Genomic DNA, 21843 nt, shown 5'->3' on the forward strand with positions numbered 1-21843 from the left:
GAAACCGCGCAAGACCGGAAATAAGCTCTGAGCTGCTATCTGGGAAATGCAGTCTTTCTCTAGTATTTCGGACATCAAAAACACTCAAAATAATTAACTAATCTCCCAAATGTAATCATTCTTGTGGTTATGAAAGCACACAAATACATTATATTTTAAAGCATGGATTAATAAGCGTAGAGAACCAACCAATCTACATTAGAACTAGATATTATAATACCAGGATGTGATTTAAAAAGGCTACTAGTGTCACAAAGAACCAAAAATAAAAAGCTTTGAGTTCAATTAAACGACATCAGCACCCAGTTATTAACTCAATATTTATTGCTCAAGATGACAAACCTGATATGTTGATTAGTAATAACAGTCCCTGCAAGCATGGCCTGGCATTCTGCACGAGTGGGAGCTCAGGTTTTGTACACAATGCCAAGACCAATATAAAATGTCAGGAAGCAAATCAATTGCAAACAAGCCTTCTGCTTCCAGGTATAATAGTTGGCACGCGCAGGAGGCCTGGTTTCAAGCTTAATCAGAGGTTCGCATGGTTACAAGATCCCACATTCTTTTTTTAAATCTGAGGTTCAAAATGATTTTCACCATAGTCCTCAAGCTGCGCACAGGCTCTAAACCAAACCTTAGTAGAGTCAACAGAAACAAAGAGCTGTTAAGTCATAGAAAACCCCCTTATGTAAGTATCTGACCCACTACTGTTAAAAACCCCCCTACAGTATCTGCAGATACTTAATGCTGCATACATCAACATGAATGGCATGCAACCATTGATAACCAGATGGCCCAGCGTAATAACCGAGTCATCAAACATGGAAATGGAAACAGGGCTTCTGCGTTATACAGCCTTGGTGTGGATCAGAGGGAAAGGAAGGTCAGCCTTGTGGTCTCAAATCCAGGTGTCATTCGTTAGGTCCCAATAAAGCCAGGGAAGCACATTTCCCTCCGAGTCAGATGGTAAAAACTGTTCATCTCTCCTAGAGGTAAAATCCCCAAAGTTCGACATGGTACAATGGGACAGTTGTCCGATCATGATTGGCCCTCTGCCACTCGTGTCCATCCGTTCTGGCACATCCATCAGTCTTTACAAGTATTTCTCAGTAGGTTCACTGGTTAGAAGGATTAACAGTAGTTTACATGAAGGACATTATATTAGACAGTCCAATAACATGCTTTAAAAAAATAATACAATCTTTAGCTAGTTAAAAAAAATAAAACGCAGTCAGTTGAATTTCCACAGATTTTCCCGGTCTGTGTTCAGAATCAGGTAAGGTTTAAAGCTCCCAGACATCTTTAAAACAAGATAACAGCAAGACCACATTTATTCAGTGGAAATGCATAAGTGGATAAATATTTGGTTAGTGAAAACTTCAATGCATATGTCTGAAAGGTAGTGTAATAACCTTGGGGTCACCATTCACACATTGATTTGACAAAATTGCCAGGACGACAGGGTGAAGATGGATATCATTTAAAATCACACTGCAGAGTACTAACATAGAAACAAACAAAAATAAACACTAAAAAGCATTCAAATGAAAGCAGATATTGCATAAGTGTCAGGTTCTAAATTTGGATTTATAATTTACGATTACACGATATCAACATCTTCTGTTATATAATTTCCATTGTATAATTTCCACTGGCATAACACCAAGATGAAAAATTAATTCATTTATGATTATAAATCTTGGTAGAACTTCACTTGGCTGTGTCTCAACCAGTGTGTACCAGGTTTTTGTTGAAAGTGGGCCATTTTGTAATGGTAAAACAGTGCCACAATGGCATTGTATTAGCATATGAACATGTCCAGCTAGGATCAGCTTTGCAGTGAAGTCTCCCTTTGTCAAAACACCAAGCCGCTCTATCACAATTATAAAAGAAGCTTTGGTTACAATCTTTTTCTCAAGAGTAGCTCTGGTCATTGCACTGAATAGCATCTCTATCCACCTTGAGCCAGCCTAGAGGTGTTCTCTGGAAATGTGCAAATCATATCAACGCCACTCTACTTCTTTGGTCCCTCATGAAACACGGTGCCTTTGCTCTGGGGGTGGATGAGGGTTTGGAGCAGCCACAAGTATTCCGGTGGTTTCAAAAGGCCACAAACACAGAAAAATGGATCAGAATGTTGCATAAGATCATAGAAAGAAAAAAAAGTTTCTATTTATCATTTTAAAATTCTGAACGGCATAAGACGTTTTTTGAAATTCTTTCAGGTTAGCGTCACCCACACAACCTCTTCTCTTACATACAGTATTACTGCTCCCAGATGAGTATGAACGAGCCGAACCGCAAGGTAGGAAATACCCAGGTGCTTTCAGTCGACACAGCCTTCCCACCGCTACGAGTCAGGGGGTGGGGGACAGGGCGGAGGGGACACAGTCAGTGCAGGTTGGTGGTGGAGGGGGAGGCGGAGGTGGGGTCAGGGGCCGGGGTGGTGCTCCTCTGTGGGTGCAGAGCCATTGGCTTTGCTCTTGCTCTTGGGCAGCAGCTTGCGGTTGAGCATGCGGGTGAGGGTGGCGGTGCGGCTGGCGCGGTCCACGGCCACCGGGTGTTCGAGGTACACCAGGTCGTTGTGGGACTGGCTCATGCCCGGCTCCTTGCGCTGGTGGCGCCGGCGGAAGAACAACTTGGCACTCTTCTGCAGGAAGCTGCCTGTAGGGGGCGGTGTTTGTCGGGTGGCGGGGAGAGAAGAGGGGGGGCAAAAGCAAATGATGCGTGAGGGTTTTACTTTGACAGTCAGTAACTGTAAGCTATTCTTCTCTACCCCCAGTAATGCCACAGTCTACTCTCTGCTACAATAGGGCGTGAATACAGAGTTTCATAAAAGCACAATCGCCTATGATCAGAGCCAAGTTCAAACACACATACTGGGAATATCTGAGCAAATACTTTCCTTTAGGGCTTGTCTTGCAATACAGGCAAAACTGGCTCAAGTCTGTCATTTAAAAACCTGCAGATGCGGTAAGTAAGTACTGCCAAATACCCTTCCCTTTACTTTGAGGGCAGAAATGACACCACCTTCATTCAAACCCTCTGATGACGCTGACATTTAGTCATTTAGCAGACGCTCTTATCCAGAGCGACTTACAGTAAGTACAGGGACATTCCCCTGAGGCAAGTAGGGTGAAGTGCCTTGCCCAAGGACACAACATCAGCTGGCATGACCGGGAATCGAACTGGCAACCCTCGGATTACTAGCCCGATTCCCTCACCGCTCAGCCACCTGACTCCCTGACATGAGATTAAAGGGAATTCTTAAAAACATCTACAGTACTGTTACACAGAATCCTTGTGTTATCAACTCTAATCAATCAAGCTCTACGACCCCCCCCCCCCCCCCACCTGAGTGATCAGAGTCACATGACGGACGGACAGTCCTCCGCTCTACTCACTATAGAGGTTATGAAATGCTGCTTGCAAAGGTAACTTACGCGTCGTGACATAATATCTGGTTAGCACAGGTTTCCTCTTAAGGATGGCAAAGAAAGTGAACAGGGGACAGGAGGAGAGGGAGGGAGGGATGAGAAATGAGAACATGGACAAAGAGACAAAAAAAAAAGAAACACATTCACAGACAACGGCGGCAACAACAGCGCTTGGCGTGTCTAGTTAGTACATTCATGACATGAAAACAGCAACACTGTTTGCACAAGATGTAACGAACAGAGCCGGGGCCCCCGATAAGGGGAGTCCGCCCCTCCACACGTACCCGCCAGCTCACCTTTCGAAATGCTCTTTTTACAGCTGGACTCTGACACACAGTTGGACAGGGAGGTCTTGTCGGCGCCCTGCTCCTCCTCCACCTGGCTCTCCCAGTCGCTGGGGCCTCGGCCCAGCCCACTGGGCCCCTCCTGGGGGTCCGACATCTCCGTGGGGCTGCTGGACCCGGAGACGATGGCTGCGGTCACGTCCTGAGTTGAACCCCCCTCCGACATGGACGCATCCATCGCCGCGGCGTAACCCGCCATGAGGGCCATCTCATCGTCCTGGGACAGGGGAGTCTGGGAAGGGAAGGAAAACCAGTAAGTCGCAGTCAAGCCGAGGAATAGTTTCAGCACGCCATGAAAACCACGGAGGGCTGTCGTGAGGGTGCGCTCGCGCTCGGCCGCACCTTGGCCACCCCGGAGATGATGATGGTGCTCTTCTTGACGGGGGACTTGAGCTTCTGCTTGGCCGACTGGTGCAGCTGGCGGATGGCGGCCTCCGCCACGGGGTCCGTGCCGTTCAGCATGAGCAGCTCCGTGTCGGAGGAGGACAGCGCCTTGCTCACCGTGGCCCCCAGCACGGCCGGCTGCTCGGACACCCGGCGCCCCGCCAGCTTGGACTTGGCGACCGCAGGCCTCATGGGGGATTCTAGAACACGAAGACGATCCGGATGAGGGGCTGCTCGCCGACTATGCGTTTCGATGCTCTACTTCCTCAGAAGCGGATCCTTTTCCTTCTCGTACTGTGGTTAGCATGTAGTGGTTTTACCTATGGTGAGTCCAGGTGGTAGCAGCCGGCCCGGTTTGCATTTCACGGCTGTGATGGTGGTGACCACGGTGCCACAGGGCATGACCGTGCGGTCCATCTCCACCTTCTTGGAAGCGGCTGGCGTCGGGGTCTGCCAGGAACGAACCTCGCTGGGCTCCAGGTAGGTAAACTGGGGGCACAGCAGGTGGGCCCAGGGTGAGGGAATGGACAGATAATGCCATGGACAGTATAATGTCACCGGTATGCCTGTCAGGGTATCTAAAGGCTGTACTCATGGTTCAGATAGGGTTCTTACCTCAGTAGTAAGAGACCCGGTCACTTGGTCTTTGGTCACAAGTGCAAATGTTTGCCGTCCTTTGGGTTGCTTTTTGACTAGATCGAAAGGCACCGACACCTGACCCAACAACGAGCCTGTCGGACGACAAATCACAACCCAAATCAGTCGAAAGAATCAAAACGTATGATGTCGCCTCGTTATGATCACACCTACGCTGAGAATGACTTGAGGGAGATCTGGCCTACATAACAATTGTCCACACTGAGGAGAGGATACGTGCAGACACTGGGCCCTAATTTTAGACGGATGAAAAGCCTTCATTGTTCCCCCCCCCCCCCAAAATCGACTTCTGAGAAGTCATTTCTGGGGGGCTTTGGGATTAACGCTGACTGTCTTGTGATTGAAAAAGACAAAAGGGAGACCTGCCAACGTTGGTACACTCACCCTCCTGAGGTTTCCCATCATCCAACAACTGAATGACGAGCTCCTTTGATCGTCCATTCAGCTCACTGGAGAGACAAAGGAAGACAGTTGGAACAAATGAGAAAAGTTATGGAGCCAAAGAGCGGCTGAAGGATTTCATGAAGGATTCAGATGTTCCAAGTTGAATAAAACAAAATGTTTCTAGTGTAGAAGGTTCTGGAGGAAAGGGGTCTCTGCTCTCAGAAGCAGCCCTGGTAGCGGTACCTGTGGTTCTACTTACAAGATGAAGGGCTGGTCCCAGGCAGGACTGCATGTGTTCTTCAACACCGAGGTGGAAAATCTCTGGGGAGGGTCATCTAGCTGCAGCACACACAGGGGGTTCATACTGCCTGCAGACACAACACGCCACTCACGTTAGCACAGCTAACGATGCTGCAATGTCATTAGACGCTAATCCAATACGGCAGCCTGATATGATACTCTGTCAAAAGCTGTTGTAAATAACGCACTTCATTGCAACCCACACTAACATGCTCATGTAAGAGTGGATGTAGGACTATCCGGCCTATGAAGACCGATAAATAATGCATGGGCTGGAAGTGGCGCTGGTTTGGCCGACTAAGTGCTCCTCTTCGGGACTGGCCGAGGATAAGCACAAGCCAACAGAGCCATTAGGAAGTACAGTGAGCCAAACTGGGACTCTGTAAATGAAAGCTGGACTATCTCAATGAATGATATATCTCCATTCTTAAAAAAGCTTCCCAGATAGAACCCTCTCACCCCCTTATAAAAAAAAGGGGGGGGGGGGGGGGGGTGGCATGGCTTGGCTCTATCAATCAATAAACCGATCAAGATAATTGTGCTCCTCAATGAAAAAGGAGCTACTTGGAGAGAAGTGCTGAACACTGTCTTATCTATCATGGTTCATTTATTCATGGACGCGCCGGACACCAGTGAGCAGGGGCTTTTACAGGCCAGCATAGCAGAGTTTGGAACACTGTGTACAGAACCTCAGAAACTCCAGCCCCCAGACTTCCAGGTCCGACCTAATTCAGAGGTGTTTGTGGCTAAAAACATAGCGCCCAACTGTTTTGGGAGTGCAGTGTGCATCTCTGAATAGACTGCATTCAGAAGTCATCTTTATATAAGCCTAGATATCCAGGGCTTTCTATTGCCTCCGTCTACAAGCTGAAAACAGAGGTGTGTTTTCTGTGGGCGTTCGTGACGAGACAGTGAGACAGCGAGACAGTGTGTCTGACCTGCAGCACCATCCTCCTGACTGCACGAGACCCTGATGTTCTTCACCAGCAGCTTCCAGTCGTGGGCACGGGGAGGCTTCGGGGGGGACATCACCTTGTTCTGGGCCTCCTGGAGAAGAAAGGGGGGGGTTGCAGCTTTAAGCCTGAAATTGTTTATTGACTTGAGGGCTTTCTTCTTTAGGAAGCCTAGCCTTAATCTCTGTCTGGAAACCATTGAGTTTTACAGAAGGGGTTTGGACATGGTGGGTGGGTACACTGGGCTGACAGGGTGGATGTGTGTATGGATGCATGGCTGTGTCCTACTGTGTGTGTGTGCTCACCTTGACCTGCGTGGCCTGTGCAGGCCTGCAGCTCAGCATTACTGAAGGACGCACAGCACACAGCAGCTGTCTCAGACGCTCCTTCACAGCAGCCACGGCGGGTCCAGAGCCGTTTCCCTGGGAACAGACCACACGGAACAAACGTTACCAAAGGCACCAGCAGAAAGCCAGGATCTCTGCTCCTGGATGTGGGTCTGACTGGATGGGCTGAGCGCTGGTCGGGTGCGTGTCCGCCCCACCTGAGAGAAGCTGGGGCTGAGCTGAAGGTCCATCGTGTCCAGGTGAGAAACCCCCCAGCCCACCTCGACCATGCCGTCAGCCTCCCTCATCTGCAAGTCCAGCTGGGGGTGAGAGACAACGCCGTGGTCAGCTGGAGCATCAGTCATGGACATCATTCTGATGCAAGCCTCTCGCCTCCCTCCCTGCCTTCTTTCCCCCACTCTGCCTGCCTCCCTTCCTTCCCCCACTCTGCCTCCCTCCCTCCCTCCCTGCCTTCCTTCCTTCCCCCACTCTGCCTCCCTCCCTCCCTGCCTTCCTTCCTTCTCCCACTCTGCCTCCCTCCCTCCCTCCCTGCCTTCCTTCCTTCTCCCACTCTGCCTGCCTCCCTCCCTCCCTCCCTGCCTTCCTTCCTTCCCCCACTCTGCCTCCCTCCCTCCCTGCCTTCCTTCCTTCCCCCACTCTGCCTCCCTCCCTGCCTTTAGCCTCCCTCTCTGGTTACAGGAGACAATCAGTCGGCACCAGCAAAGCCATGTTACACCACTAAAACGAAACTGGATTGACATCAACTCATACAGAAAGCGAAAGACAACGAGAGACAACGCCGTGGTCAGCTGGAGCATCAGTCATGGACATCATTCTGATGCAAGCCTCTCGCCTCCCTCCCTGCCTTCTTTCCCCCACTCTTGCCTCCCTCCCTCCCTCCCTCCCTGCCTGCCTTCCTTCCCCCACTCTGCCTGCCTCCCTTCCTTCCCCCACTCTGCCTCCCTCCCTCCCTCCCTGCCTTCCTTCCTTCCCCCACTATGCCTCCCTCCCTGCCTTCCTTCCTTCTCCCACTCTGCCTCCCTCCCTCCCTCCCTCCCTGCCTTCCTTCCTTCTCCCACTCTGCCTCCCTCCCTCCCTGCCTTCCTTCTCCCACTCTGCCTCCCTCCCTCCCTGCCTTCCTTCCTTCTCCCACTCTGCCTCCCTCCCTCCCTGCCTTCCTTCCTTCCCCCACTCTGCCTCCCTCCCTGCCTTCCTTTAGCCTCCCTCTCTGGTTACAGGAGACAATCAGTCGGCACCAGCAAAGCCATGTTACACCACTAAAACGAAACTGGATTGACATCAACTCATACAGAAAGCGAAAGACAGAAAAGCCGCCCTGAAGGTGGGGTGGGAGGTGCGGACAGAGAAAGCGGGAGAGTTGAGAAGGGCTCGGCCATCCTGCCCCAGCATGCCTAGATTCCGTTCTGATAGCACAGCCGCCTCTCTGTTACCAAACAAAGGCCTTATCTGATAGCGTCCTCTGTGTGACTCTATAATGCATGGATAGATCTAACAAATCGGGGCCATTCAGGAAATAAAGACACTGAGAAATCTTGATACACAATGGCATTGTATTTCCAACAAATTAGGGCCCCAATTCCAATACTACTGTCTGAAAAATTGCTCTGTCATCTGAGTACAACAACATGGCCGAGTGTCCTATGGTAAATAAGTGAAAAGGGAGGCCTAGGCGTGTAACATGTGAGTGTCACATGAATTCTCAAGAAACCACAACACGGACAGGAAACAAACAGTACGACAGTGCACTGGGTAGAGAATCCTGATGTGAAAATGAACATAACAGTCTCTATAGCCCAACTCTGCACTGAACTGGGATCATTCCAGCATTGGCCATTCTAGACCAACAGTGGCTGGTAAACACAAATGGATGAAAGAATTTGAAAAGGCCTCAGGACTTTTCCAGACCAAACTACGGATGAAAGAGCTTGAACACACAACAGAGCTCCCTCAACCCCTCGCCGTAACAATAACTGCTCCAAACCCCAAACAATGGCGCCCTAGGATCTAATCCTGGGCTTAGCTTTCTAACCTTTTTCTGGGGTTGTGTTTACGCGCAATCCCAGATCAGGGCCACAATGAGCCAACAAGCACCTTACTGGCTTAAAATAGCCTTAATTCGATTGGGTTGGCTTGCAGAGGCACTTGCTCCCGTTGCTTTTGCCACGACTTAACACGTGGGTAAAAACCTTAGACGCCCTGGAGGATTCGTGAAGCCTGAATTTGTGCAATGCCTTTATCCCACAAAGTGTTCTCTGGTTATCAATCTCTACAGCAATTCTCACCTCTAAATCGTGTAGCCAGAGTCAGCGGTTTTGGCAAATGGAGGATGCAAAATATAGGATGAGCAAAGGCATGAGCATTGATGGCATGTCGATTACTTGATCATTTATCAGTGTCAGTTACATTTTAGGGGATCTTTTCTGTAATTCCATCGCATTCTCTGATGTGACTACGGTAGGGAAAGTGGAACACCAGTGAGGGTATTCTGAGAATGGGTATGACACTGATTTAGATGAGGTCCCTGGGACAGTGGCCGACATCAGAGGCCTCAACATTTAATCGGATTCCCCTGCCAGTGGCGACTCAACCAACGGTAAAACGTGTCATGCTCAATGAATCAAAGACACCCTCCATTAAGACAATGCAAGTGGACATTCTGGAGCCCTGCTCCCCACTATTCTGGCTGGCTTCATCCTCTGCCCTCAGCACCAAGTTAGACACTGGGTATGCTGGTGACTTGAATTAACCACCGAAATACTGTTAGAACTATCTACTTCAGATCCTTGACTTTCTTCTTGACTTTCGTTTGCACTATTTGTATGTTGCTATGGATCAAATAAATCAGCTAAATGAATCCCATGTAACTGTGTGGAGGTTTCGTTTACCTGCAGCTCCAGAGGTGATATCCTGACTCTGTACCTGCAGGGCCCAGCTGTACACATGGCTGGGGAATCTGCACAGATGGAAAATTGAAGTTTGTCCCCAGTCACCTTGCAGCGAGAAGTCTACAATGGCAAGATGACACAAACAGACAGGCGGATAATGAGGGTTGATGTGAGGAGTACATTAAGCGGTGCGTTTGTAGTTGACTAGTTTCGCAGCATTTCTGATTTCACACAAAATATGACGAGCACTCGGAGAACCGTACTGTAGTGATACGGCACTGTTTCAAAGTCAACTCGATAAGGCTTTTGTGCGTTTGTACATTTTTGCCCAAACATAAAGCATCTTCTAATGATGGCTGCGCCTGATCATGTCTCCCAGCATGGGCCTTGTCATTAGTTCACCATGTCTCCTTAATGCTAAGCTGTGCTGGCTAAAAGAACAGCTTCATAAGCTTCTTACTACACACATACTCACTTTGGCCAGGCAAAGATAAGCCTTTATTGACAAAACCCTTTAAAACTGTAAAACAATGGAGTGTATGGATACTGATGTAGCCATTACTACCAAAGAAAAGCGAATCCCCAGGGCTTTACTTTTTCACTAAATATCGACCTTCAAAAGAAAGTCTACCCAAAAATGTAGATAAGTCTGAAAGTCGCTGAATTTTTACAAGGTTGTGGTTGATACCAGAGGATTCCATAAACGTGAAGCTTAAAAAAAAAAAAAAACCCTGCTTACTGCACAAAAATCTCTCGAGGGTACTGGCTCCAGAAAGACATGGGAGGGGGAAAATGTCTGAAAGTGCCAGGACTGCTAATGGTCATTGTGTGACATAGAAATTGGCCACTATAAACCTGGAATGAAGTTAAAAGGCTTTGTTGACAGTAGAGAGCCCTCCATTCCATTGAATTCCAAGGAAGAGGAGATTGATCTCAGAAATGATGACATTAGGCTAAAACAGGCCAGGAAATGAGAAAGCTATAAAAGCCTGCCTTTCTAACTAATGAATATGTAGGAGAACCACCCTGTCAAACGAATAACAAATGCAAAATCTGACACTGGAGATAAGGAGTAAGACAATGATTCCATTGATCTTCATCGTACTTCAGCCTTGATTTTATCAGAGGAAAAAACGCATTCAAAAACAACCCTAGACACTTGAAGTCGGTATTGGATTACTTGAGGTAACTGGGTCATTAGATCTGTGTGACAATGGAACTTTACCTTATGTCCAGCAGATTTCTGCAAGTTGGACATTTGGCCAAACACCAGCTCTGATGACTGAAGACCATCTTCCTCAAATGTTAGTTGCACAGAATCCTAGGAAGTTAAAGTAATTCAATCAGCAACATCCCCCAAGCACTATGCAATCACACAGCCACATTCCCATAGCATTCATGTTTTATAAAAAATGTTAACATCTGATACGGTAAACCTAAGAAGCGTGAGAATGTGCAAACATAATATTTAACGTTCAGGTGTATTGGGTGGCAGTAGAAGAGCTATAGAACTACTTGTGCTCAGGTTACTGCTACAATAAAACCACTCGGCTGGGTACACAACCAACCTACCTGTTGTGAAAAAAATCACACATCCTCAATTTCATTTACAAAGGGTTGTAAACTCGGTCATGGGACTCACCACAGACTTCCTCGATTCGTCATTAAGGGCTTTGCACCAAGCACCTCTCCATTGACTTTTCCAGCTTTTCAGTGACAGCGCCCATCCTAACACAGCGTCCGCTTCCTCCGTGACCCCATTGCTGTTCTCTGGCTGAGGCTGAACTTGTAAGTCGCCGAAAAAGTATTGTACTAGATACAATATCAAAGTAACGATGGATGCGATGAAGAGTGTAACCATACAAAGCCACTGCAGGTCCCCCAAACCAAAATAAGACGGTGAACTTTCTGATTCCGAGTGAGGCATCCTAGGCAAGCGACTAGGCTAGCAAACCAGCTAGCAGTTAAGTATGTAATTGACAATTGCCCCCTGAAAGCATTTAACTTGACTATCTCAGAGCCAAACAAAACATCATAGCTAACTATCATACAAGAAATCAGGCATTGCAAGATCCACCCGCTAGTAGCATATGCTAGCTAGCGAACTCGCTAGTTGCCGCAATATTGCTAATCCTAGCTAAAACTGTATTGCAAGTCCCCTCTGCGACTGAGAGATGGCTTGCCATGATACCATGTATTTAGTTCTACTGATAACCAAGTTTGCAACCACATGAGTTCTTAAGGCACACAAATGTTCAAGAAAATCCATAAGAAAGTAATTTTGTTTAAGTTCCAAGCGATGGAACAAACGGATAACTTAGCTGAGCTACCTCTACCATAAAGCTGTACAGTACCAACTTTCGGAATAGCTGCAAGAACAAACGTTGTTGACCAAAACCGAAAACTCGCCTTTGAATGTAATATGTGGCGAAAGATGTGGCACAAACTGTTTTTCCCAGAACGCACGGCGGCATCTTAAAGGGCCACTACGCTCCTGTGTTAGAACAACAAGCTACACATTATAATAAGACGATAGACAGTATATGACCTCTCGCATTTACAAAGAATACATCGAGTTTATTTATGTTTTTTTCAGTTTAAACCTATGCAAATAATTATGGACAGATTTCCGAAGAAAGACCGACGTGCAATTTTGAGTCCGGTACTTGCCGTCGTTTATGCTTGCTTTGTTGACAAAAATGGCCCCTCCCAATTTGCACAGAGAGAGACGAGTTTGGGCCGAGCTCGACGTATGTGAGTCAGCTTGATAGCTAACTTAGCTAGCCGTTGCGTAACCGTATATACAGATATTTAGGTAACTAACAAAGATCAAAAGCTATTTTCATACATAGTTATTATTGTAATGGAAAAAAGTTCAGACTGCCATTATACTGCGTGACTCGCGAGCTTGTCAACAATACAAATCTTCTAAGCTAGCCTGCTAGCCATGTTGATGGCAAACAACAACATGGGACATTAACGTCTAGCTACAGAAGACGTGTAAAATACATCGATGGTTAGACTAGTGCACACCTAATTTCTGGCAATATCAGGTTGTTTGGAAACCATCATCATAATGAATTGCCGTTCGGAAGTGCTGGAGGTGTCAGTCGAGGGTAGACAGGTCGATGAAGCCATGTTGGCATTGTTGCACACTATCCTGCTGCACCGCAGCACTGGGAAATTTCACTACAAGAAGGAGGGCACCTATTCCATCGGCACCGTGGGCACCCAGGACATTGACTGTGATTTCATAGACTTCACATTTGTCCGAGTGTGCTCAGATGAGCTTGACAGAGTGATAAGAAGAGCTGTGTGTGAATTTAAGGTAATATAGATATGGAATTGATTTGGTGAGTTGAATAACGAGGACCTAACTTGGCATTTACTTCATATTATTCAGGATGCTTTGGGCAACTCGGGGAGCGACGGAATGGGACAGATCTCCCTGGAGTTCTACCAGAAGAAAAAGTCTCGCTGGCCTTTCTCTGACGAGTGCATTCCATGGGAGGTCTGGAGTATCAAGGTCAACGTTGTTAATCTGGCCAATGAGCAGGAGAGACAGATCTGTCGTGAGAAAGTGGGCGAGAAGCTGGGTGAAAAAGTGATAAATATTGTCGAGGTCATCAACCGCCATGAGTACCTACCGAAGATGCCCACACAGTCAGAAGTGGACAATGTGTTTGACACCAGTCTGAAAGATGTCCAGCCTTACCTGTACAAGATCACATTCCAGATCACTGACACACTGGGTACCTCTGTAAGCACCACTATGAGGAGGCTGATCAAAGACACCTTAGCACTGTGAGAGAGCCTCAAAATTATGTACATGTGTAACGTGAGTGAGGGGGTATGATCGACTGTTGGATGAAATTACAAGCTCGGTAGATTGAGCACTAGTCAGTCACTTCAGCTTCCGTGCCTCTCGGAGCCCTTTGTGGCTTTGAAGCCCCTCCTGTGTCTTGACCTCTAGGCTTAAAACACGGATAACATGTTAGAAGTTACCACCATCCTGTGTCTACTCACGTCTTTACATTTGTAAACAACAATTTTAGAATGTTTATGCTTTCCTTGATCTTTCTCCAATTGCCTTCCTTACTTTTAAATATGAAAGAAAGTGAGAATATACAGCAATCACATTTTTGCTTTTAAGGTTTTGAAATAAAACAGTGCTGAAACACGCATGCTGTCTGTCGAAGGCAAAATTTACATTAAAAAAACCTAGCAAAGCTGAAATTATTGGTGAAGTAATTTTGTTATTTATGAACATGTTATGGCTTTTCTTTATTTTAGTCAAATAATTAAGATTATTTACAATTCTGTACATTTCTTAAAAATAAATACAGATCACCATTATGTTTCCGGTTATTTTCTATTTGTATTAACTAAGTCCAAATTAATGTATTTCCTTAAACACATCTTGATTCATTCATTTATGGGGGATGGGGGTGGACTTGTTAGAGAGCCTAGGATTTCCAAAGTTTTCATATCCTCCAAAGCAACAGACAGTTCCTTAGTTTGCTTCCTGATGTCCAGCCAAGAAATGAGTCAGTGCCTTCCATGTAGCATTTAAAATGATCCCATGACCAACTGAATATTTTAGAGAATGGACATAGGAATCACTGCTTTTATAGGTTTCAGTAATCTGTTAAACAGACTATTTACTGACTTCTACACCCTCTAGTCACAGCTCTGACTGACACACATACAAAAATGAAGCATTTGAAAAGCATGACTCGTAATTTAAGAAATGGAAAAAACATGCATGTAAATAAATGGTATCATAGGTCTTGTCGGGATAGGCATAATGTCACTTTATTACTTTGAATTGAAGCACAAAACTGTAGAAAAAAAACAAACACAAAACTGCAATATGTAAATCATACCAATAGAAATATGCATAAATTCAGTAAAAGCACACATTTTTATAAAGCAACAAACTATAGGTACAAAATTGAATACAAACACTGCAATACAGAAATTATATCTTACTCTTGATCTTTAAGTTTTTCACAGAAAATTACATCACTAATATATACAGAATTGACCAGAAGTTATACTTTCCCCAAGCTAAATCTTAATTTCCTTTATTTACTGTAGAATATTCATGTGGTAACAGAGGGCCCCCACAGATTTACAAACGTTCCCAAAAGTTACACTTCTAATACAATAAACTGCTGAAAAGAAAACTAGAACCATATAATGACTCTTGTTTCAGATTACATCTAAAACCACCACAACCACAGCAGAAGTATGCCAGTTATGTAAGAATGTAAAATTACTACAATACATCCAACACACCGTCGTTGACTCATTAAGTCACTTATACAAGGGGGTGGTTTACAGAATTGCTAATCTCAGATTTTGTGATCATGTGTATTTAAGATCATTTGCCTGATTAGAAAAAACGTTCATCCATATTGTGCTTTTGTGCGTTTGTGTTGTGTTATGTAACCGAGCATTTTGAAAATGTTATGAGATTGCATATTCTGATATCTACACTTTAATGAAAAGGTAACACAAGTAATTATCAAATTTATTTGCAAAAACCATTTGTCAAACTAGTGCCGTTATTCATTAATCATATCAATATACTGTACTGATGTTAACTCCTACATCAGATATAATACCATGTGCCATGACTTCAACTAGCCTATGTATCATAAGGTAGACACATATTTTACAATATTTAAGGAAGAGGCTATTAGAAGCATGACATTCATTTGCAGTAAACAATGATCTACCAATGTGTATTACAGTTACAATCATAGTAAAATATCAATTAAACTGTGCAATTAAATGTCCAACTCAGGTGAGATTGTACTCAAAAGAGTTGTTGGACAAATAGGCCATAGGTAAGGGTCAAAATAGGGGTTGGGTGTTTCCAGATATTGTATCTATTCTCCCTTTTCTTTGGTCATATTTCTATGTTAAAAAGGCATTTAAAAATGAAAAGTTTTAAATTTAGGTAGTATGTGGCATTCATCCATGAGTACAAAACACTGAATTGGAATGGGGAGAATTAAAACTATAAATAATATCAGAATATAACAGCAATTAGACCACATGTGCAATACTCAAAATGACATACTCAATACTGTAATAGGAAAGAATGTAATCATTTAATGTTTTAAAAAATATGTATATTAATGTATCAATTTTATCAATGACAGGATGCCTGAGGCCACTGATATTAACTACTTGCATCTTAATGCACTAGCTAGCAGAACAAAAAAAAATCAGATGAAAAGCACTTCAATCTCTCTCAAATTATACAGCAGTGTCTAAAACAGCACTTTTAGCATGATCATGTTTTATGAGCATGTTGGCTCACTCTGGTGATACCTACAATAAATAAAGAACCAACCTAAGATTTTAAAGGCAAAGCATCAGTTCACATGAAGCTGATGGAAGTCTTAAAAAGCTTTTCACTGTACACATTCATCTTCCCACCTCTATGCCAATGTACATGAACAATAACATGGAGGCCAGCAAACTATAAACAGAAATAGCTACATTCATTCTTGTGTAGGCTGAGATGTAAGTAATTATTGTACTTATTCCAATATGTGGATGTGCCACATGTTCAACGAGGGGCTCTGGTGCTTGGATGACAAGGTCACAGGTGGCTATGGCTCTGTTCATGGCTCCAGAGACTAAAGGCAGTCTTGAAAGTACGGTGACAGAGCTTACACATAAACTGCCTCTTAAATGTTAGAGCAGAGAGAGAGGGGGCATGGTAGAACAGCGTGTCGGACTCTTGAGGAGCCACTGGATTCTCGATGCTATCCGTCCTGGATAGAGGACTATGGCCACTGTCTTGTCTGTCCATGTCAGGCCTCTTGGTCTTGGTCATGGATGAGCATCCAGGCTCCTCCTCCTCAGCCACTGGTACAGCCTGGGTTGTTATAGGCGGAGAGGACAGCAGGGCGGGGGGAGCAGTCACCTGTGGGGTCAGGGGTGGAGATGGAGAAGGAGACGAGGGCCGTCGGTCCGCTACCCTTGCTCCAGGTTCGTCCGAGGCAGACATGTGGGACTGGAAGTGGCTCCAGAGACGGAAGTTGGTCCGGAAGGCCTTGTGGCAGATGTGGCAGATGAAGGGTTTGATGTGGCAGAGCAGCTCCTGGTGTCGCTCCAGGTCTTTGTGAGAACCGAAAAGCTTGCCACATTTCTCGCACGGCCACACTCCCGGCTCCTCGGGGTTGACAGTGACAGGCGTCACATTCTCCCTCTCGCTGACGGCCTCCTCCATCGGCTCCTCCTTCACGGTCAGCTCACCGTGATGCTGGCCCACACTCAGGTCCTCAGGCATGTACGACGAAGAGTCCTCCGAGTCAAACATGGGAGCTCCTGAGGAGTCACTGTAGGCCATATCCTCTCTTGAGCCACTCGTGCCCATGGACTCCTGAGTATTGGGCAACTCTCTGAGATGATCTGGCACTTCTCCATTGTTCTCGTCGCAGCTGAGGCTCATCTGCTCCCTAACAGTCATCATATTGTGGTTGTGAACTTCTACCTGGTGGCGCCATATGCTGAAGGAGGACTTGAAGGTGCGCATGCACTCCAAGCAGGTCAGTTTCTTGTACTTGCAGTGTGCTTCGTGATCCTTCTTGACCTCGGGACTGGAGAATCGGAGACCACAGTAGGGACACACGGTTGCATGCCTACACCCCCTCTCATGGTCCCCCTGCTCAAGGATAGAGGACAGCTTCTCATTGCAGAGTCTGCAGGAGTAAACCTCTGTACTTGTGTTTTCCTTCTGATGAACAGTCTGGTCCTGTTTCTGGAAGGCAGCCTCCTCATTCTCCGTCTCCTGGTCAGCTCTTGCGGCGGGGTGAGTCTTTAAATGCTGCTTGAAATGAGACTGGAACAGGAACGTTTTCCCACAGTAAGGACACAAATGTGCTCTAGTCCTCTTTTTGGCAAACAATTGAGGGGGAAGACCCTGCTTGTTTCTCCTGAGCTTCGTGAGCAGGGCTTTCTTAATTTCTCTCTCCCTTACAATGTCTATCAGCTTCTTCTGAAACTTCTCATCCAGTAGAGAAGAGCTTGAGGATGAGGCGGGGTTTTGAACGACTCCATGTTGAGTTTGGCAGTGGGTCCACACTTTGAAGTTGGTATGGAAGCGCTTATGGCAGATGTCGCACGCGTATGGCTTTTCGGGGTTGTGATACATGTTGACGTGACGATGAAGCCCAGCACTGGATCGGAATACTTTCAGGCAGCTCCAGCATTTAAATATTTTACTCTGCTTATGCTGCTCACTGTCCTCATCTTTGTCTTCCAAGTTGGAGTCATGTTGGACAGGCTCTGACGTGTTGTCATCGAGTGTAAGATGATGTTCATTGATCTCTCTGGACTTTTTAAACGGATACCTTCGGTTGTCTGTCGTACCCTTTCTCTTTCCTGTGACGTTAAAAGAGGGTCTGGGGTCCGTGTCAAAATTCAGTTCAAAGTCTTTGATATTGACGGGCAAACTATCCCCAACTGTGATTCGAATGATGTCAGAGGGGTCAGCGAGTGGACTGCTGGGTTCTGTTTTCACCCGGACCTCGTCTCCCTGAGGGTCATCCTCCTCATACCTGTTGTGATACCTGGACCTGAGAACTAGAGGAGAAATACTTTTGGTTTGGGTTTGGTGGCTTGTTGGGTTGGGTTTGGGCTCCGATGGCGGTTGCTTTTCTTTTTTTGCCACCGTCTTAACAACAGACTGCTCTCTGTTTTGCAGTTCTTTGAGCTCCAACGTTGGGGAGAAAACCGGGACAGGACTGTCCATGGATAATGATCTGCGCAGCAAGCTTTTTATGAGGGGACCACTCCTGTCTATGGTCTGGCTAGGCTCACTGGTCTGGCTTTGAGAGGGTGGCCTGGGGCTATAATGGGACTCCGTTTCCTCCTCTTTAGGGCCTAGGCTGCCGTCCACCTGTAGCCTGACGTGCTGAATCTGAACTTCACTGAAGGAGACTGACGAAGTGAGCTGCGGCCTCGCTGACGAGGATGTGTGCCCCTTCAAGATGGAGGCGTATGAACCGATTGGCTTCCTGTCGGTGTCACTCATCACGTGAGCTGGTTCTCTCGGGACAGAAGCAGAATGCCTGGCTGACTCATTGAGGGGTCCTGAGGGGTGTTGACCCTGCTCTCTGAAGGAGTGGGGGGATGACGCTGTCTCAGATGATACAGGGGGAGTATGTTGGTGTCTCCCTCGAAATGTTGAGGCGCTGCTGGGAACAGGTGGATCACCTTGGGTCTGGCACACAATAACACTCTTCTGCTGACTGTCGTTCTCATCCTCCTCGGAAAAAGCCAGTCTTTTTCTGGAGACACAATAGGACACATGAGGAGCTGTTGACATAATATTCGTCAGGAAGGGGATTCCTAAACTGTAGCCCAGCTCCTGGATGGCTGCCAAGCTTCCTTTGTCCACAAAAAGGGAGGATGAATATATATAATTTAGTACTATTTCAAAAGCGTCCGCTTCACAGAAGTCCAGCTGTACCGCTTTCTGTGGCTCCGAGTCTCTCCGTGTGAACAGGGATTGGAAATATTCACTGCTGGCCGCAAGTACACTCCTGTGAGCCTGGTATCGTTGATCCCCCACAACCAGCACTGTGTCACACAGCTGTCCCCTGAGGCGCTGCTCATTGAGGACCCCAAGCACTGACAGGGCATGTGAGGGATGGCTGTAATGCACTAGGCTTTCCATACTGGCGGGGGAAAAAAGGAATACGATATTACTGTTAAGTGGTTGCTAAACACAAATGATAAAGGAAATATGATGACTAAGCATATCAAAATGAAGGAAATTTCTCAAATGTTCCTTTTTATAGATGCAAATTATAAGTATGTATAGCTACAGCTAGGCTTTCTATAGCAAATACAGACTGAACAATATTTGTCGTTCTATTTACTCGATATAAATGATGTATACATTAAATATTGTTAATCCCATTCAAGCAAAACGCCTGTGAACCGGTTGAATAAGCAACTGGTTACTTGATTCATCTGTGGTAAGAGCGCAAATAAGATGACGCATGCGTGGGTTCAGCCGTTTGCTCATTACATTACATCATGTTTTAACCGTAAGACATACTGCACAAACTGCAGGACTGGGACGCAACGTTCCAAAATGAACGGAAACTCTAGACGCAGTCATCTTGACGTATGTTATACTAATGTCTTGTCAGCTATTGCTGTTATGAGAACGAGGTCTACATTAGAACGCAGTCCACACTAAAATGCAATGGGGAAGTCCGGGGAGCGTTCATTTGTGAGACGTGGCTGAATTTCTTATGACACAACTCAACTTCAGCTGAATATAAGCTTTAGCACCCCTAGAAAGTAACTAGCTACCTTCTTCATAAACAAGCAGGGAAAAAATAAGAAAGCGTGCATTTAAATCTTTATAGTCTACTACTGACGAGCACATGGCATGCTGGCTATTATTATTTGTATTACAATGTTTCCAAGACGTAATAGAATGCACTGCTGTTTTGCTTTCATAGTTTCAATGGAACCAACTACGCAAATATCAGAATTGAAAACACTTGTTTATTTGAGAGTGTGTTCAATGGACGTGAGCACACACCCGCTCCTGTCTCCTCGAATTGGTTACAGCGCAGACTCAGCCCGGCCACAAGCATTGAGAGGTTTAGAAAAGAAGAATCCCCCTCCGAGTTACGTCAGGAGAAAAGGCTTTTCCTAAGCAACGCTAACTGCACAATAGATTACGGTAAGATCATCTCAATCAAAGTTGTCCATTGACAACCTAAACTTACCCTGGTGTAATATTTCTGTTCCCACGGAGTACACTACTTTAAGAATTCTGTTGAGTGTATGTGCCAGTCGTGATTCCATCCATCTTGAATTTGACGTCATCCCACTCTAAAGATGAGGTCATCGCAAAGAACGCTCGTCACGTGCACTGCTCTGTGATAGGCTGTATTTGTACTGTGGGCGTAAGTGACAGGCAGAAATTATTAGACACTCTTTTAAAGGCACAGACCATATTTTTGTGTATAATCGCCATTTCATTCAGAGAATTTTTACATTGGTAGTATGCCTGATCATTAATAATTACGGCTGTAGATGATCCAAATAATCCGGACTTTCAGCAGCAATGTTAAAAGTGAGTATTATGTTGCCAATACTGTAATACAATTATTCAACTGTCAAAGTATAATTGATTTCTATACTTGGTTTACAGATATTTTGTTCACCTGTAAAATAAATATGCCTGAGCTGATGTACTTGATTGTTGTTGATTCATGTAATCACATCCACTGGCCCCAATGAAACTAATTAAAGAGACATGGATAGAAAGCAGTTGCTCAGGCACCTCAATCTCATTACTGCTCCCAGATGGGAATTGGTTGCTGTGTTTATCTGGACTCCTCATGGAAAGTTCACAGGAACCTGGGAACAGTGTAATGGTCCAACCAAGGTGTGGCACAGTGTTACAAATGCGAGCGCATGTTTGTTTGATGTATGCATGAATATGATCTAAATAGTCTTAAAACTATTCACTAATCAACTCCCACCCCCTCACATACACAAACATTTGCTTTACCCTCTCAATCCCCATCCACCATTTTCATTGTCCAGTGCTTTGGTTAGTACTGAGACATTCATTACTCCAATTACAGAGGCGTGTTTAATTAGCTTCCATTTCACACCACATTAGAACAATATGACGCAAAGCAATTATATGTTTCACAAGCTTGTAATGAGCTGTGACAAAAGGACCTACGGTTCCACAAGAAATGAGATAGGCCTAATTCTAATATTATAATTTAACATAATCTGTCAACTATATCTTTGTCCTTGTATTTTCTTGGAAAAGTGTTTTTGAAGAATATAAAGTTCACAAAAAAACAAACATTTTCTTTCACCTGCACCTCTCTCCACTGATGCTGGTTGCCAAGGGCTTTAAGAGTAAATATCACAGCACACCACTGCCATGGATACCAAACTGGAAAACATGCCATCTGGGACAGTCAATGCTGCTCTTTAAGCCTTCCTCTCTGCCCCTGGCATCATAAACATGTTGTTTGACACTAGGCCACATCGTAGTCCATCAACTTGCAGGGATACAAAAGCATGTCAGGTGGCTGAGCAGTGAGGGAATAGGGCTAGTAATCCGAAGGTTTAGGCCA

The 21843-nt window shown here is 45.6% G+C and overlaps 3 protein-coding genes across 4 annotated transcripts; 1 reads left to right on the forward strand and 2 right to left on the reverse strand.

The window, feature by feature from the left end:
- Positions 1-300: 300 nt before the first annotated feature.
- Positions 301-12238, reverse strand: LOC134039954 (C2 domain-containing protein 2). 2 transcript variants are annotated; one of them, XM_062486165.1, is made up of 14 exons: positions 11334-12238; positions 10917-11012; positions 9692-9811; positions 7004-7105; positions 6765-6881; positions 6445-6553; positions 5466-5574; positions 5207-5271; positions 4781-4896; positions 4486-4654; positions 4124-4365; positions 3734-4013; positions 3444-3480; positions 301-2664 (listed from the first exon to the last, which is right to left on the reverse strand). In XM_062486165.1, exons 1-14 carry the CDS (start codon positions 11616-11618, stop codon positions 2358-2360), a joined length of 2154 nt encoding a protein of 717 aa, XP_062342149.1. In that variant the 5' UTR covers positions 11619-12238; the 3' UTR covers positions 301-2357. The 2 variants fall into 2 exon arrangements, with proteins under 2 accessions (XP_062342149.1, XP_062342150.1); XM_062486166.1 differs by lacking the exon at positions 3444-3480 and having other exon boundaries at positions 11334-12231.
- Positions 12239-12317: 79 nt separating this feature from the next.
- On the forward strand, positions 12318-14047 carry atg101 (autophagy related 101). Its single transcript, XM_062486167.1, has 2 exons — positions 12318-13019; positions 13095-14047. Exons 1-2 carry the CDS (start codon positions 12768-12770, stop codon positions 13497-13499), a joined length of 657 nt encoding a protein of 218 aa, XP_062342151.1. The 5' UTR covers positions 12318-12767; the 3' UTR covers positions 13500-14047.
- Positions 14048-14450: 403 nt separating this feature from the next.
- Positions 14451-20619, reverse strand: zbtb21 (zinc finger and BTB domain containing 21). The gene is made up of 2 exons (XM_062486164.1): positions 20467-20619; positions 14451-19395 (listed from the first exon to the last, which is right to left on the reverse strand). Exon 2 carries the CDS (start codon positions 19392-19394, stop codon positions 16311-16313), a length of 3084 nt encoding a protein of 1027 aa, XP_062342148.1. The 5' UTR covers position 19395; positions 20467-20619; the 3' UTR covers positions 14451-16310.
- Between the last annotated feature and the right edge of the window lie 1224 nt (positions 20620-21843).

Source organism: Osmerus eperlanus, chromosome 19 (genome assembly GCF_963692335.1).
Source record: "Osmerus eperlanus chromosome 19, fOsmEpe2.1, whole genome shotgun sequence".
Classification (NCBI taxonomy): domain Eukaryota; kingdom Metazoa; phylum Chordata; class Actinopteri; order Osmeriformes; family Osmeridae; genus Osmerus; species Osmerus eperlanus.

Coding starts and splice junctions, on each gene's coding strand:
- atg101 (XM_062486167.1), top strand. CDS start 12,768: ATGAATTGCCGTTCGGAAGTGCTGGAGGTGTCAGTCGAGGGTAGACAG. Junction 13,020..13,094: donor GAGCTGTGTGTGAATTTAAG/GTAATATAGATA, acceptor CATATTATTCAG/GATGCTTTGGGCAACTCGGG.
- LOC134039954 (XM_062486165.1), bottom strand. CDS start 11,618: ATGCCTCACTCGGAATCAGAAAGTTCACCGTCTTATTTTGGTTTGGGG. Junction 6,882..7,003: donor TCAGCCCCAGCTTCTCTCAG/GTGGGGCGGACA, acceptor GTCTGTTCCCAG/GGAAACGGCTCTGGACCCGC. Junction 6,554..6,764: donor CACAGGCCACGCAGGTCAAG/GTGAGCACACAC, acceptor TTTCTTCTCCAG/GAGGCCCAGAACAAGGTGAT.
- zbtb21 (XM_062486164.1), bottom strand. CDS start 19,394: ATGGAAAGCCTAGTGCATTACAGCCATCCCTCACATGCCCTGTCAGTG.